We start from the raw sequence: 18348 nt of genomic DNA on the forward strand, positions 1-18348 counted from the left end.
TGTCAGTGACACCAATGTAATTACTTACTTGTTTTATCCCATACCACAAAGACAGCAGCCTCAGAGTAACAGTATCAATACTGCCACCAGTGGGTATATGATTATGAAAAAGTTTGTTCTTGAATTTTTTTTTTAAATGAAAGAAAGTTAAAAGTATTATCACCGTGTAGCTACCCAAACTGGTTATCTTAACATAGCCCTATTATGTTTGCTGTACATTTTGAGACTGTTTTCCTATTTCTAAGAACATCAGTTTGGCAGCTGTTTCAACAAAATTAAATAAATAAGTTTATTGAATCAATCATACTGTGTATTCGTTGTGTTGATAGAACAGACTTAATTGACAAATTTAGTGTAGATGGCATTCAATAATGGACTGAATTTTCTTGTTCTTTTCATCTTCTTTTTTTAAATCTAAATGGCCTTTCTTTTCTTTTTCAACATTTTATATTGGGTACTCTCCTTTATGCACATCTACTCTCTTTTCAAAGTCTTAGAGGGGGAAGAAAAAACTTAGAGGGTGAAGAATTCTATCCCTGTGTGATCAAGACTTTCTGTTTTAAGTGAGTATGCTATGAAACAGTGAATTCCTTTTCTAACAATGGCAAAGGTTTACCATGGTACTTTTTGTTTAAACTAGAACTTATTTTCTCCTGTAATATACTTTAGATTACACTCGAAAAAATGTTTCTGAAGCAGGTATTTCTAAATCTCTGGATGTGGGACACTGTGACCAAGAAAATTATGTAGTTAAGGGAAACTGAAGGAATGACCACTGAAATAAAAATTGATTTGCATGTAGACTATGTGGTACTATGCCCTTTTTTTCCTTTTCCAGGTTAAAAAATAAATCATGACTGAATCTGCCTCTAGCACAAGTGGTCAAGAATTTGATGTATTCAGTGTTATGGATTGGAAGGATGGAGTAGGTACATTACCAGGAAGTGACTTAAAGGTAAGCGGTCTGTATTGCATACAACTGTATATGTGTGTATATCTGTTTGTGTTTATTATTAAAATGAATTTGAGCACATATGTGACATAAGGATTAAAAGCATTAAGCATAGGTGTGTGTAGGTGTATTCAGTTGCTTCAGTCATGCCTGACTCTTTGCTACCCTATGGACTGTAGCCTGCTGGACTCGTCTGTCCATGGGATTTTCCCAGCAAGATTACTGGAGTGCGTTGCCATGCCTTCCTCCAGGGGATTTTCCTGACCCAGGGATTGAATCTGCGTCTCTGGTGTCTTCTGCATTGCAGGCGAATTCTATACTGAAGCACAGGGGCTATAGTTTTGTATGATACTTGTTCCTCTGCCTCTCAAGACAATACATGGCTGGTAGATTGGCAGACGCCTTTGTCATTTGGGGTGGGGGACTAAGAAATCCTTCTGCAATCTGTACTCATTTTGTAGAAATTAATGTATAGTTTCAAGGAAGATCGTTTCAGGATTTCTATGGCTAATAAATTTTAAGAATGGCAGACTTAGAAGGCCTAGCTTTGTATATGTTTTGTAGTGATGGGCTTTGTAACTGAAGTGAAAAGCTACCCTCCCTGTGTCCTAGTTATTTTATGTAAAAACTGGATAAAGCTAAAATACTGAATAAACAGGACTGTTCACCTCTCTTAAATTATTTATACTGTAAACTGTGAATATGGATTTTTGTATAATCACTTGTTCGGAAGCTGGTGCTTCCTGTAAATGAGACTGCTTTTGTAACAATGAGAACTCTCTTCAGAGAGCAGTGCTTGAGTCTGCTCCTTTTCTAGGTGCTCACCCTGCCCCCTTTTCCCCAGCACCCCCTGCCTCCGCCTGAGCCACTCCAGGACCACACCTGCTGCCCCATGGAACAGGGTTGTGCAAGCACCCACCTCTCATTTCTAATTTGCTTTTGCTCTGATCCTATCTCTGGGACCTTGAACCTGTCTGTGGCCCTTTAGACTTCGTGTTTGTACTTGGTCACTTAGGTGTTTGAACTTCTGATCTCCCTGACTGTCTCTTGGCTTACCTCGCTAACGCTTGTCTTTCCTGTCTTGACTAGGAATTCATGCACCCTAATATTGACTTCTTGGAATCTGCTCCCTTTTAGTGGCTACTTGACAAGTACCTGAGCCAAAACTTTTCTAGTTGATCCTCAGTGGTGAGATTTGGACAGTCTGCTTGTTGTTGGAAAAATACTTAGATTTTAGTTGGTTTTGGTTTAATTAAGTGCTGTGTGCCAACATATCTATCTGAGTTTAGCTTAACAAAAATATTGCAGTGAGGTTTAGTGAAATCTGGGAAGACTATCTGGTTTTTAGTGTTAGTTTTCTGTGACCTTGAACAAGTCAGTTAATCTCTTTGGGGCCAGTTTCCTCTTTAGTAAAATAAGGAATTAAATGAATACCAAGGATTTTATCTGCTCTAACATTCTCCAAATGTTCATCTGGATTAGATATGATGGAAATAGAGTGCTGAAAATTTTGAGAAAGAACAACTGTTTGAGATTCTGATAGTGTCAACCACATACTAGCTAAATGAGTTTTGTTTAAATTGAACTTCAGAATCTTTATCTGTAAAATGGGGATATAGGATCTATGTCATAAGCTGGTTATAAGGATTAAAAAAAAATACGTGTAAAAAAAATTAACAAATTCTATCTTTTCTTGCTTTATGGTGTATTATGTAAACTACCTTTTTTATTGTTTCAGAGTCTTATTTTTCTTGTACATTTTTATCCTTTTTCTTCTGAATGGCTTTGTGTGTGTGTGTGTGTGTCAGGTGGATGATGAAATTTATACTTTTTTTTCAGTTAGATTTTAATAATAGAGTGACATCTCCATCCCTGAGAAATTTAGATTGCCTGAAGGTTTTTAAGCAATGGATTTTAGGAATTAACCTATTACTTTTATAAAGGTAATCAGGTAATTAAGCCACTTAGTGGGTATTATAAACTAGGTTATTTGATTTGACTTTTAGACTCATCTAATTACCTGGGTAATTGCCATGTACCCAGTTTACTTTATGTGCTGTTGACAGTTTGATATCCCACTTAAAAAAATAATTTAAAAAACATTTTCTACTTTAGAACTCCTTTTATCCAAAGAGAGTCAAAGACTCACCAGTTGATTATATTGCTTAGGACTCACTTGCTCTTCATATTAAAATTTGAGTTGCTTAGGAGATCTAATTGAGAAATTTATTTTTTCACAATTAAGTTATTGGAAAGAATTTTAAATAAATCATGAAATTTACTCTCCTGCATCATACTTTGCCTATTTGACCCTAGAAGCTCTTCTTTTTTTTAATGGATGAAGGTATGTGGCTTTCCTAATGTGCAGTCACTAAGACAACCAGCTGAAGTTAATTCAGGAAATACATAGAAGTCAGTTTCTTTTCATGGGAACAGGTTTTTATATGCTTCAGTTTATTGCCGTTTTGGAAGAACTTTTCTCTGTAAAAGCCTCATGATTGCTGGCCAATCAAGTTACATCACTCTTCTGCTTAAAATCCTTAGCAGTTTCCTGTATCTTTCGTGATAAAGTTCAAACCCCTTAAGTTCACCACAAAAGGTTTTTGGTGGTCTGACCATTACTTTTCTCCCCAGCTGCATCTTGTTTCACATCTCCATGCCACCTGGTTTCCTTTCCAGCCCAGTCAGCTCGTTCACACCTTGGTCTCTTTTTACTGGTCCCTGTTGCTGGAGTCCCCATTCCCCACTTCCCACTGGGCTAACCAACCCTTATAGGAAGCAGAGTGCAAAAGCTCCTTTTTTGGGTGCAGTAGCAGAAAGAATAGAGAACTTATTCTCTGGTGAGCTCTTTGTTTCTTGTGCTTAGTTGCTCAGTTGTGTCCGACTCTTTGCGACCCCATTGGCTATGTGGCCTGCTAGACTCCTCTGTCCATGGGATTTCCCAGGCAAGAATACTGGAGTGGGTTGCCTTTTCCTTCTCCAGAGGATCTTCCCAACCCAGAGATCGAACCTTTGTCTCCTGTGTTTCCTGAATTGCAGGTGGATTCTTTACACACTGAGCCATCAGGGATTGGCCCTACGCCTTTTACTTTAAGTCACTTATTTAACCCATTTGAGGCAGTTTCTGTCACTGATGTTAGTTTACAGATGAAGTAAACAGAGGCCTGGGGTGGTTAATGTCACTTGCTCAAGGTCAGACAGTTAGTTATTGGTAGAACTGGGTCTTAAAACCAGGCTTTTCTGATTTTAAAATGGATTCTCTTACACTGCTATTCTTCAGTCTAACAAGAGAAATGTTTTCATATCAAAAGAGATGAAAGGAAAATGTTAACAGCAGTTTAGAGGCAGTATTATGTTAGCTGGAGGGATCAGGAGGGTTTTGGAAACAGATGTCACGTGAGCTTTCAGGTGCCTGAAAATAGGTAGGAGTCTGTGAGGACTTTTTGGGACGGGGATGGGAGAAGGGAGAGAGAGGGACATTCAGAAAGGGGGTCAGCATCAGGAAGTCCAGTATTAGGGGAGACCAGGAAGTGTCTGCTGGTCCTCTTGTAGTCATTAATAAGACATTTTCACTTAAACAAGCTTTGGAAACTTTACTGTTGTCTCATTTGTTCCTTTAAAATGCACATTAGTGTTTGTAGATTAATATCTCAGGGCCAGCTGTAAGAGCAGGCAGGCGACTTAAGTGGTGAGGCTAGTGGAAAGATGCACGGTAGGGCTTGCTGTCCCTAAGCAGTTCTCTACCTAAACTTCTTATACGATTTCCGAAATTGATCCACAGAGAATTATTCCTCTGTGTCATAAGGATTTAGCCTTCCAGCATCCCTCAGTAAAATGTCGGTACACTCCCAACAGTGATAGCATCTTATCTCGAAAGAATAGTTGCCACTTAACCGGGAGCAAGACCCAGCAGCAGTGATGCAGAAACCCAACTGGAAAATTCACTACACTCTTTGTGCAGGGTTTTGCCTTGTCTTGATTGGCGTTCAGAACACTTTAGTTACTAAATATCTTTGCCCTTAAAATAGATTGGTAAGTAGAACTCAACATTTATTTCAATGTAGTAAGTAATAAAAACAGTAATCTCAGCAGTGTCTTTTAATGATCTGTTATTAAAGACAGGCACAAATAGGCTAAAGATCCTTTGTCTCTATAAGCAAAAATAAAGAAGAGAATGAATCAAAGGTAGTTTAAGCCAAGACAAACAAGTAAAACCTTCTCAACCCCTTATATATTTCAGGCATAATTGTTTTCTGATTGACCTATATGTATCCACTAACAGAAGAAGTTAGTCTCAACTGATATGCTTGATTTGCTTTATAAAGCCCTTTTATAAAGTTTGTAAATTTTTGCATTCTTGATTGTAGAATAGAGTCAGTTGCTATTTTTTTTTTTACTGCTTTTAAGGTGTCTAAAAGAACCAATAACCTGGGAAAAAAAGTGATTTTATCAAGTTTCTATGGTTCTAGCAGCATTCATAAAAATGTTACCAATTTCAGACTTTGAGCATATCATAGGATACTTTAAAAATACTTTGAGGTTAATGTTTTATTATAAGTTACAGGTGTACAATTTAGTGATTTGCAATTTTAAAAGGTTCTAGTCTACTTATAATTATTGACATTGGTTATATTTCCCCATGTTGTACAATATATCCTTATAGCTTATATTGTACCTGATAGTTTATAACTCCTAGTGCCTTACCCCCATGTTGCCTTGTCGCCTTTCCCTCTCCCCACTGGTAACCAATAGTTTGTTCTCTATATCTGTAAGTATGTTTCTTTTTGTTATATTCACTAGTTTGTTGTTGTTTTTAGATTCCGTATATGAGTGATACCATAAAATATTTGTGTTTCTCTGTCTGACTTGTATCACTTATCCGTGTTGCTGCATATGGCAAAATTTCATTCTTTTTGTGGCTGCATAGTATTCCATTGTGTGTGTGTGTGTGTGCGTATCACATTTTCTTTATCCATTCATCTGTTGGACACTTAGGTTGCATCCATGTCTTGGCAGTTGTAAACAATGCTGCTATAATCATTGGGGTGCAAATATGTTTTAAAATTAGTGTTTTGGGTTTTTTGATATATTCTTAGGAATGAAACTGTTGGCTCATATGGTAGTTCTGTTTTTAGGTCTTTGAGAATCTTCCATAGTGTTCTCCACAATGAGTACACCAAGTTACAATCCCACCAAAGTATAGGAGGGTTTCCTTTTCTCCATATCCTCGCCAAAATTTGTTGTTTGTGTCCAGTTTCATGATGGCCGTTCTGACGGTTGTGAGGTGATGAAACATACAACGACAGTGGTTTTGATTTGCAGTTCCCTGATGATTAGCGATGTTGAGCATCTTTTTATGTGTCTATTGGCCATTCGTTGTCTTTTTTGGGAAAATGTCTATTATGTTCTTCCGCTCATTTTTTAGTTGGGCTGTTTGTTTTTTGGTGTTGAGGTGTATGAGCTGTTTAGATAAATAGATTAACCCCTGTTGCTCATATCATTTGCAGGTATTTTCTCCCATTCATTAGGTTCTCTTTTCCTTTTGTTGACGTGTACTGTGCAAAGCTTTTACATTTAAATAGGTGCCCCCCTTTGGGCTTTTATTTCTTGTGTGTTAGGAGATAGATCCCCCGGAAATATTCCTATAATTTATGTCAGACAGTGTTCTGCCTGTTTTCCTTTAGGAGTTCTGTTTTGTTTTGTTTTGTTTTTCCCCAGCGGTATAGGATGCCTTTAAACTTAATGAACCCTATCCACAGATAAATCAATGTCTGCCCTTAACCATAATTTTGCATTTATTTGATGTGATTTATCAATCCCTGAAGTCCATCCATGGGTCCCCGGCTTACAGGAGTTAACCGTGTTCCTAAGTGCATTGTATCTTTACTTTGTGCTTAGACTGTAGGTCAGTTACTGGCAGTGAATATTAGGAGAAGGAAAAGATAACTAGAATTAAATGTTGTTCTGTGGGAATATTATCTTTTAACTTTAAACGTGAGCCTAAAACTCCCAGGTGTCACAGGTCTGAATTTTGATGTGAAGATCCATTCAGCTGCACTCTCTTTCTCAGCGTTTGAAATGCCAGTGTGTAGTTTAGCAGCAGTCTGGAAATTTGAACCACAGAAGACTTTCTGTGCAATGTAAATGTTTTGTACTGTTTCCCACATTTTGTATTAATATTTATCAAAAAGCTTAAATTAACATCAGCATATAATAAAAGTAAACTTACTTACCTGGGCTAATGCTAGTTTTTTAAAAATTCCATTCAGAATTGATTTTCCACCATCATTTTTAACGTCATTAATTAATAATCATGATGGCTTGACTTTTCTACTCTTGCCCAGTAGATGGTACTATCAGCTTTATTTTCAAATATTCTGGTTTCAATGTTGATCATTTAAAACTTTATTTTTTCCCAACAAGTGAAGTTATTTTTAGCTCTTTCCTTCCCAATTGACTTTTTACCACCTCTTAAACTGACATTTTTAGGTGAATCCACAGGTTTAGTGTATGCATGCTACCTGGGAACTTGTATCTGAAATATATAATAGGGAGAAAACATTTTCACTTTCCATATGTCACTTGTTCTATCTAGAAAGCTTTTAATAATTGTGGACCATGTGCAGAAAATTGTTCAAGGTGCTATTTTCACCTGGTGGAAAGAATAATTAGTTGTAAATTTGGCTGAAGATTTTTCTGACTTGTAGACTGAATCTAGTTTGATAAAATTAATCATTCTGTTGGCATGTTGACCAAACAGATTTTTAATTGGAAAATAGAAGGCCTCATTTTAAATACTGCATATTTTCATGTTCATATATTTCTGGGAGCGATCTAAGAACTTTAAGCCAATGTTTTATGATCCTTTTGAATTTTGAGCTTTCTAGCTCTTTGTCCCCTGGTAAAATTAGTGAATCTCCTATGTCATTCTGTTTTATGGGAAAACAGAAGGAATACAGGGTAACTTTGACTCTCATGAATGTGAGTCAACCTAGCTGTTTCAAAGAGGATGGGGCCCCTGCACACAGGTAGTGGTTCAAAGCTTTCAACACATTATGCCCAGTATGATTCCACAGAGGATGCCCAGGAGATTGCAGAAGAATATTTGGTTTGAGGCTTGCCATGAGATGAGGTGAGAGGAAATTTTCAATATTTGGGTTCCAGAATACCCATGAAATCAAAATGCTCTTACTTTTTAGTGGTAAACTTGGCCTGAGGCTAGTAGACTTGTTCAGATCTCTCAGATATTACCAGTTGTTTGGGAGGACTAGAAGTGAATGACTATAATGGAGAATTCTAAAGAGCAGTGAAAGAGGAAATATAGAGCCTGGGGGGAGTCCCATGACTCATGCTTCAGCCTTCCTTCTTCACATCTTGGAATATGGAGATTGGATGTACAAGTCAGAATTTCTAAAATGGTAATTTTTCCTGCTCTTTGAACTAGGTGATCTTGGGTGAGACAAGTTGATTCCTGGGAAAACAGTAATTCTGCTTTTACTAACTTTAATTATTAAATAAAACGTAATATGAAATGTGAAAAAAAAAAAAAGCCTTAGCCAAAAAAACAGTATTTGAAATTGAGAGCCAAAGAAGTGAGCTGGCAACTCCACGGGACAGTGCAAAGGTGGTGGCTTGTTTTGTTAAGAAGTGCTTTGCCGCGTTGTTCTGTTCCCTCTTCCCGAAATTCCAGATTTTTTAAATGCAAAGGTTTTCATCGTGGTAGTGAGTTTATCTGGATATAATTGGGGCTTATCTGAATATAATTGTTGAAATTAACTCTTAAAATGTAGACTCTAAGTGTCAGCCTTTAAATGGTGACAGTTCTGAACACTTTTATAAATTCTGCCTCTTTCTTCTGTTGCTGCTAGTTCCGTGTAAATGAGTTTGGAGCCCTGGAAGTTATTACAGATGAGAGTGAGATGGAAAATGTTAAAAAAGCAACAGCAACTACAACTTGGATGGTACCAACTGCTCAAGAAGGTAAGAGTGGGCCATCTGCATTGTCCTTTCTCTTTTTTTTTTTTTTTGGAGAGTTTTTAATGTAAGACTAAGGTTTTATAATAGGCTGAACTTTGAAAATCCTGGGTGATCTTCATGTCACATATTCTTAGGTAAATTTCTATAATGAAACTGATATGGAACCAGCTTTAATATTTTTGAAATAACTGTAAAGTGTCTTCTTTCCTCAAGCCAGATCTGTCATAGCACAAGGTTAATTGAAAATTACCAAGTAAATTCATGTTGTAATAGCCTACCCAGGTGATTTAGCCAAAAGCCTGCCACTTTTTTCTCATCTGCTCCGATGGTTGTAACTAACACCTATATGCTGATGACTCCTAAATCTATATCTCCAGCCCCGACCTCTCCCCCGAGCTCCAGGCCCGTATTTCCACCTGCCTACTGGACATCTCCACCTGGATGTCCCACAGGTACCTCAAACTCCACATGTCTAAAATGCGATTCATTTTCTATTTCTTTCTCCCGTCCCCCAACCTGCTTTTCCTTCTGTAGCCCGTAATATCAGTTGATGGTAGCACCATCCATCCAGTGGACAAGCAAGGAATCTAGGAGTCGTCCTGAATTTGGTCTCTCCCAGCCCCATAGCCTATTACTGAATCCTCTTGGTTTGTGTTTCCTAAATATGTCTCAGATCTGGCCTTTTCTACTTATTATCACTGCCGCTGTCTTCATTTAGGCCTTTATCACCTCTCACTTGAACCACTGCAGACATCTCTTAAAAAATCCCTCTGCTTCTGATCTCCCCCAATTTATCCAGCACACTGAAGTGAGAGGAACTGATGTAGATTGCTTATCTGACACTTCACCAACTTCTTGTTGTCTCTTTAGCAAAACATACAAAGATCTGGGTGACCCGCACCCACATGCTTGCTTTTGTCTCTTTGCTCTCTGTTCTGTTCTTTGTACGCTGTGTTCTGGCAGGGCCAGCAGCACTGAATTACATAGAATTCTCCCAGGACTATGTGGTTTCATGCTTCCTTGCCTTTGCTCACACTGTTTCTTCTGGCCAGGATGCTGTTTCTCTCTTTGTCCAGTTGGTAAATTCCTCTTTGGCCTTCAAAACTCTATTGAGGCTTTCTATCAGAAAATCTTTTCTCGAACTACCCACTGCCCCCCCCCCCGCACCCCCACCCCGGGCTGGATGAGTCACTTCTTCCTCTGCACTGCTTCTGGAACTTGTTCATGCTTCAATTATTGCATGTATCACATTTTATTATAAATATTGGTTTTCTTGCCTGTCTTCTCTTCTAGACTGTGAGCTCTCTTGGGCAAGGTCTGTACTATCATTATCAGTGTCTAGCATAAATGGGTGCCTAATAAGTGTTTGCTGAATGAATGATTAGCCTAATGATTCAGACGAAAGGAAATGTGGACTCCTAGACAATATGGATAATTATGATTCAGGAGATCTGCTACATTAAAAGTAAAACAGAAAGATGATTCAGCCCATTAACTAAAACTCATCAAAAACATTATATAACATAGATAACTCTTTTTAAATTTTGTCAAAAAGATAACAGCTGTAAAGGACTCTATGGACGGACAATTTCATCTTCTGAATTTAGTGACTAATGAAATTTTCTTCCACTTTACTTTGAACTCTGTAGAAAAGGCATAAGACAAGCTTTTGCTTGTCTTTTCTACAGGTGTTTTTGTTATGTAAATGATTTGAGTGATCCCAGTCCAGCCCATCCACCTGTCCCTCCCAAAGGAATGATCAATGTTCATTCATTCATTCAACAAACATTATCCTTTTTATTGTGTTGCTAACAAAATTATTAGAAGAAAAAGTTTAAATGTATTTTGCCACGATTTTTGTCATGGTTTTAAGTTTTTTTTTTTTTTTTCTTCTTTTCACCTTCTAGTCTTTTCTGAGAAGACTGGAATGCCTTTCAGGCTGAAGGACCCAGTGAAAGTAGAAGGGCTTCAATTCTGTGAGAACTGTTGTCAGTATGGCAACGTAGATGAGTGTCTTTCTGGAGGGAACCACTGCAGCCAGAACTGTGCTCGACATATTAAAGACAAGTAGGTTTTTGCCCACATTCCACTTATAAAATGAGTTTTAGAGTCCAAGGGCCTGGTGCTTGGGAATAGAGAGGTTTAGTGTTCTCTGACGTCTGTCATCCAAATGCCTCCCCCCCCCCCCACCCCACCCCTCAAGACTTTCCCTTCGGAGGCACTTGGACCCTAATCCCACTGCTGGACCAGGTGGCTTCAGTTATACTGCTCATGTCCTACCTGCAATACAATCTTGGCCTCTTTCTTTAGTCTTTTATTTACATTAATTTTCTCCCCAGCCAAGAGTATTTAGATCTCTTTGGGCTACATACACGTTTTAGTGACGCTGATCCTTGTGAAAATGTCCTTGGGTTTAAATTTTAAGAGTTCTTAGGCAATTGAGCTAAAACTCCATGAATGAAATACAGCTTCCCCTGACTGAGCATCCACTAAATGGCCATAGTGAGGAGTCTTGTAATTGTGTCTCTGTGATTCTCAGGACAGACTGAGGATTCTGAGACAGGGCCATCAGCTGTGACTGATGGTGGTGTGATTGCCTTGCGGGACTCTGATGAGGTCAACTTATCACTAACAAGGTGTATTTCCTGCAAGTACTTGTCTACTGCAAATAAATGACTTGGTATTTATGTTCTTTTGGAGTTTCTCATGTATTTTAATTAGCACAGGCTGGGGAATTGTCTGTTTTTGTTGGCCATCTGGTATTTTGCCAGATTACATTTGGCCTTTTTTGATTGAACTTGGCATTCTCAATAATTGCTAGATTGTTGCTTTAAAATCGCCACCAAAGACTAGGATAGCTCCAGATAATCGATTCTTTTATTAGTATGGATGGTAGCTGTGAAAAACCAATAATTTAAAACTTGTTAGAACCTGTTTCACCTGTAGGGCTGGTGCCCTTTTAAAATTCTATCATTAATTACATAATTATAATAATTATATAAATTAATATATAAGCTAATTTCCACTTTTTGTCTTGACAGTGTCATTCATGATTTTTGTCTGAAGTGTCTCTTATCTATGATATTCTAATACATACACATTTCTCTTCCTGGTTAAATATTTTTAAAAGGTTTTTGCATTGCTAATCAACATGCAGATATTTGATGGGTATTGTTTCCTAGTCACTCTTTTGGGTTTATGAATTCAGCAGAGATCAGAAGGAAGAAAGGGACATGGGAGAAGACAACGAGGAAGAAGATTCTAAGTGTAGTAGGAAGAAAAAGCCAAAGTTATCTCTGAAAGCTGACTCCAAGGAGGAAGAAGAGCGGGATGATGAGATGGTCAGTACCCACAGGGCTTCTCCTTCTGCAGGTGGCACCAGGGTTTCAGTGCTGCTTCTGTGACCTTGTTTTACCATCAGCAGAGTGCCCACCTGTCCTCTCTGTGTGTCACAGTCCTCATCTCATGATGAGAATAATAAATAGTATAGTACCCCTCCCTCAGGGTGAAGAAGTAGGAAGTCCTGAAATTTATTGCTGGAGTGAGAGAGTCACTGGCAGAACCTTCAGTTCTGCAAATTAATTTTAAATTCTTCTTGACAGCAAAATGCCAATCTCATTTTGGTAAATTGCAGACAGATCTTATAATACTATGCGAGTAGGTAGAAAATGGCAGATAAATGTCAGATATATTTAGGGAAAACTAATTCAAAATATGCTAATTAAAACATAAACATCTCTAAAGTATTTATTAGTAGCTCTATATGAAAAGACAACTTTGAAGTCTCAAAGCATTTTCCTTAAGATCAATATTGAGCAATGATTATTGGTTAGTCACTGTTTTAGGAGCTGGGAATTCAGAGATGAATAAGATAGCAGAAGGACAGAATCTTTTTTCTCAGGGACCTATAGTAAACCACTAGGGGAAATATCAGCCTGTGGTAAGCACTATGATGAGAAGTACAATAGAGCATTGAGATAATCTGACTGTTTCAGGCTAGGTTATCAGGAGGCCTCCCACGGAGGGTGGCTTGGACAGTATGATCTGCATAAGGAGACTGATGTCAAGTTGAGAGTAAGGAGCTCTGCAGGGCAATGGAATTGTTTGAGGAAAAGACCATAATGAAAAACATGTATAGCATGCTTTATTTAAGGAAATAAAGAAGACAAGGTTGCTGAGCCTTGAAGGCTAGAGAAGAGTGGAGTAAGATGAGACTGAAGAGTTCTCTGCAGTCCAGGGCTTTATGGTAAACCAGAGTCATGGGTTGTCACTTTACTCTGAGTGTGCTGGGAAGCCATTGGAAAGTAGAGGGCAAGGGGAATATTTTGATATGATGTTTTAAAATGATCACTCTAGCTTTGACATGTGAGAACAGAGTAGAATCAGGAAAACCAGCTGGAAGCTTATTGTAGTAGACTAAATAAGAGGGCTGTTTAAGATAGAAGGCAGTGGTTTTGAGATAGATGCTAAAGGCAGAGTTGGCAGGGTATATGAGGGAGAGAGAAGGATGAGAGATAACTCCTAGCTTTTTGGCTTGAACTGTTGACTGGGTAATCATACCATTTCTTGAGAATGGGAAGGCCAGAGTGGAGTATAGAAATTAGAGTACGTTGGCCATCATGCGTTTGAGATACTTATTAGATGCCCAAGCGAAAATCCCAGGTAGGCATTTGGATATATGAGTCAGAGCTTGAGATATAAACAGGGGATATTTAGCAGACAGATAATCTTTCAAACCTAAGGAGAGTGATTGGATAAAGAAGAGAAGGGGATTAGATGGCAGGAGATGTCAGCAAAAGGCCCAAGAAAGAGGGGTGGTGAGGTACCAGGGGACCCAGACCAGAGTGGTCAAGGAACTGAAAGAAGAAAGCTTTTCAAGGAGGTGGGAATAGTATCTGTGCTATAACAGAGTGTAATTCTTGGAAATATTCTTATTTTGTAAGGACCTCAGGCCAAGAGCAACAGAGTTCTCAAGTGACCTATATTCTTTCTTTCTTTCAAAGTTATGAAGTGAAACTGAAGAACAGTGCAAAAAATTGCTTTCTGACAGCTCTCTAACTTTTCATTGGTGCCAATATCATGAACTTTTAAAAATCATAAACTTTTCTGCTTTACCGTAGGAAAACAAACAAGATGGGAGAATCCTGAGGGGTTCACAGAGAGCCCGAAGGAAAAGACGAGGTGATTCGGCTGTATTAAAGCAGGGTGAGTTGATGAAAGGAAGGTTTTACTTGTAATTTTATGAAGTTGAAAGTATTTCACACAGGCAGACATTTTAGTCTTAATTGTAACGCACACTATGGCAGTTAAAGGATCGTTTGGGGATTTTCTTTGGTTAAATTGTGTCAATAAAAGTTGGAGTTTAGAAGAAGTAGAAAAGGGCAAGGGGAAAATGGAAATTAGCAAGTTTCAAGCAGTATCAGGGAAAACTTGAGATCATTTTCTGTTATTTATTTTTCCATCAGGTAGGTTCTTTTACTTCTGCACTTTGACTAAAACCTCTGGTCTTACTCATTTCATAAAATTTTAGATTTTTTTTCTTAATGTTTTCTCTCAACCATGACTTCCTGACACAGTACCCTTTTTTCCTTTCTTTATTTCTCGAGGAACACTTTATTCTCTGAGGAATCTAGAGCTTAGGCCCTGCCCTTCAGTACTTGGTGGGCTAATTTGCTGCCTTATTCTTCCTGGACCTTGGGTTGTCTCCCCAGAAGCTTCTGTGTGCCCCACTAGGGTGTGTCGAAGGACCTGCCACATCTGCCCGGCCGGTCTTCCATGTTAGGTCACTGTACTTTGCACAGTCCCATCCTGACCTGCCAATCACATTGTTCCCATGAATCAGGGCCTGAACCCAGCGCTTCTCTTCAGGGTTTAACCACATTCCTCCCTTGTTCGTCTCTTAAAAACAGTTTGAGATGTTTCTACTTGCATCAAGCACACAGCCTAACTTTTACATTTGGATGGCCTTCTCTATTTCATCACTGACATTAAAGGTAGTAAATTCCCAGTTACTCTGCACTCTGCCTCAAAAATGTCTTTGTCCTTTCTGTCCCTTCCCCTTCATTTCTTCTACTCTCAGGGCTCTGGCCCTTCAGTGGCCTTGTTGCTTTAGCCATTTCCCTCTCTTAGGTCTTCCATTTTCTTCCTCTTCAAGAGCTTTATCATTGCCTGTTCTAAGCTCATCTCCAAGTATCTTTCCCTCAATTTTAAAAGGGAAAGGCTTTCCCATCAAGCCTAACATTATATATCCTTTCTTCATTTTCATTTTTTTGTTAAATTAACCCCAAATAAAATTGCTGTAGACTCTGTATCTTTATCATTTATGTGTTCTTTTGCAACTTAAAATTTGGGCTTGGATGCACTGATTTCCTCCCCCAACCCACTTTCTCCAAGTTAGCAGCCAGTCCCTAAGTTACTCAGTACACTGACCTTTTCGCAGTTCTCAGCTTCTTGATTCATTAGGAAAAAACTTTGGAGCATCCTGCTTCTTACTTGCTGAGCTTCCATGATTCTGTTCTATCTTGGCTTCCTACTGAGTCTCCTTCATTTACTTTAAGTTCTTAAAGTAAATGTACTTTACTTTAAGTAAAGTACTTTAAGTTTTTAAAAGTACTTTAAGTTCTTCTGTTCCTTTCTTCTACACTCATTCCTGGGTATACACATAGTTTACTTTTTAGCTCTCATTTCTTCAGAAGAGGAGTCAGGGGAAGAAATTGAGAAATATCAGTCATGGAAACAAGAGAAGAGCTAGGCCTAGGGGTCGTTAGGGAAGTGACAGTTCACAGTAAGTATCCTGCTCTGGAAATTCTATCAGTTTAGTCTCACTTGCCTTTCAGGTTTGCCTCCTAAAGGAAAGAAAGCTTGGTGCTGGGCATCCTACCTGGAAGAGGAGAAAGCTGTGGCCGTGCCGGCAAAGCTGTTCAAGGAGGTACCGACCTTTCTAGAAGGCATTGTGCATAAGGGCAAAGGAGCTGGAACGCTGGTCTGGAATTAGTATTGCCGTTTCTACTATCTGTCTAGGAAATGTGACTTGGGATAATTTTTTCAAACATTGTTTTTCATATGTGGAGGGGGAAGTGGGAGGGTAACTATCATCATATATGCACACCTCCCCTAAAGCCACATGTGTGGGCACACAACGCACATACAAGCACACACCTACAGACAGACGCTGCTTTCTGTCAACGTTTGTTAGGCTTTCATGCATTGATTTGAAGGAGGATGCTTCTGTTACTACTGAAAAACTAGTAGATAAAGAAAAACAACATAAAATGTCATGGCTTTGAGAGAATAAAGATGAGTTACTAAGGTTTGCATAATATAACGGAACATCAAAAACCAGATTGTTAAATAAACTATAGTAAAAATCTTTTATCAGAAGTGAGTTAAGATCAGTAAAAGTAGTTCTGAGTAGGAACTGCTGTCACTGGGCTAAACCAGGGATCAGCAGACTTTTTCCATAAAGGGCAATAGAAAATCTTGTAGGCTTTATGGAGTATATGGTCTCATTTGTAACAGCTTAACTCTGTTCTTGTAATGAAAGCAGCCATAGGCAATGTATAAATGAATGAACATGGCTAATATTCCAGTAAAATTTAATTCACAAAAACAGTGGTCGGCTGGTGTGTCCCATAGATCGTAGTTCACTGACCCTTGATTTAAATGATTTAATTATGTATCACATGATATATAGTAAATCTGCCATCAGTACTTTGTTACATACATATTAACGCACCATTTTTAAGAAGTGGTGAATATTCAATAACAATTTTTTTTGAAAACTGATGAATAGTAAATGTTGAGATGATTACATTTACATTAAGACTTTAATTCAGATATAATAGCAATTGCATATGACTTGTTCTGTATAATTATTTTTTGCAACTTTGGTCCTTTGCATAATAGACATTTTTACACTTTAAACAGTTTAAATACAGTCAATTATTTGAATCAGCAATACATTCATATGATTCAAAATTTAAAGTGCTATAAGAAAATTACGTGTACATATAAGCAATATATAGGCAAATCTTCCCCCTACCTTTAACCACATGATGACATATGTCACATACTGTTTTGAACTTTGCTTTTTTGTCTAACTGACTTTGGAGATTATTCCATCTCAGTTCATTTACCCACTTCCATCAGTCTTTTATACTCATACATATTTCATCTTATGTTTGTTTCATAATAATACAAACTGGTCCATACTGTGGTTGACATAAATGTCATATATGTATGTCATATATATATCACATGAGTGTTACATACATACATGTGTCAGTCAGTAGAGACCAGCTTAAGTTATTATGGGACAGATATGAGATGAAATATTATTTGTATATATGGACTGCGAGTGTGCTCAGTCATGTCCAACTCTTTGCAACCCCATAGACTGTGGCCCGCCAGGCTCCTCTGTCCATGGAATTTTCCAGGCAAAAATATTGGAGTGGGTTGTCATTTCCTTCTCCACTATGTGGAATGTATAATATATATACATGAATCTTTTGGTAAGTAAATGCTTTAGTGAATAGCCTCATACACTGCTCATTTTGCACATATGTGGCTATCTCTGTTGGGTAACTTCCTAGGATTAAAATTGCTGAGTCAAAGAGAATGTTCTTTTTTATAGATCTCAGGAGATTGCTAGAGGTTATACAAATTTATATCCCTATTAGCAATGTATTTATACATCTCTTTCCCTAGAGCTTTGCTAGTGTAACCAAACTTTTTGATCTTTATCAGTCTGATAAGTGGAATCTATTTTACTGTAATTTTACTTTGTATGACTCTTATGGAGGGGTTGATCATCTTTCCGAATATGTAAAACATTTGAATTTCCTTTTCTGTCATCTCTTTGTGTTGTCTGTTTTCACATGAGATGATTGGGTGATCCTTTTTTGTTTTTTTCCCTGCATTTTTAAGAGCTGTTTATGATTTGGTTATAAAGTCTTAAGAATGATTATCAGTCACTAAAACTGCTGTCATTTTACATTTTAGTATCAGTCTTTTCCATATAACAAAAATGGGTTTAAAGTTGGCATGAAACTAGAAGGCGTGGACCCTGAACACCAGTCTGTGTATTGCGTCCTCACTGTGGCTGAGGTAAGCTCTGCCTCCTCTTTATTTTTAAGATAACATAGTGCTTATAGGGTTTTAATAATGGGAAAAGATGCCATTTGTTGAACACTTCCTTTATGCCAGGCACAGTACTTAGTGTTTTGTAAACATTACCTCATTTAATCTTTGCAAGAACCCTTTTTCATCCCTGTTCTATAGATGAAGGAACTGAGGCTCAGAGAGGTTAAGTGAGGTATACAAGGTCACACAACTTCAAAGTAGTAGAACCACGATTTGACCCTGGTCCATTTGACACCATAGCCTTTGCCATACCATGTTCCTTAACATAAGAGACAGAC

At 38.0% G+C, this 18348-nt stretch overlaps 1 protein-coding gene across 23 annotated transcripts in view; it reads left to right on the forward strand.

Moving 5' to 3' along the window:
* The window catches only part of L3MBTL3 (L3MBTL histone methyl-lysine binding protein 3), a 104948-nt gene that overhangs the window by 21188 nt on the left and 65412 nt on the right, over positions 1 to 18348 (forward strand). For 7 of the 23 annotated variants that reach the window (XM_086316455.1, XM_086316460.1, XM_086316457.1 and 4 more), the window contains 7 exons: positions 839 to 955; positions 8821 to 8932; positions 10837 to 10996; positions 12138 to 12270; positions 14050 to 14134; positions 15766 to 15857; positions 17930 to 18034. In XM_086316455.1, coding sequence (XP_086172581.1) covers positions 854 to 955; positions 8821 to 8932; positions 10837 to 10996; positions 12138 to 12270; positions 14050 to 14134; positions 15766 to 15857; positions 17930 to 18034 — 789 coding nt within the window. In that variant the 5' untranslated portion in view covers positions 839 to 853. Of the gene's footprint in view, positions 1 to 838; positions 956 to 8820; positions 8933 to 9306; positions 9382 to 10836; positions 10997 to 12137; positions 12271 to 14049; positions 14135 to 15765; positions 15858 to 17929; positions 18035 to 18348 lie in introns of all 23 variants that reach the window. The other 16 variants (XM_086316443.1, XM_086316447.1, XM_086316445.1 and 13 more) reach the window with 5 other exon arrangements.

The sequence above is a fragment of the Bos grunniens genome, chromosome 9 (genome assembly GCF_055505025.1).
Source record: "Bos grunniens cultivar Pamir isolate PY7600 chromosome 9, Bosgru_T2T1.0, whole genome shotgun sequence".
In the NCBI taxonomy this organism is placed as follows: domain Eukaryota; kingdom Metazoa; phylum Chordata; class Mammalia; order Artiodactyla; family Bovidae; genus Bos; species Bos grunniens.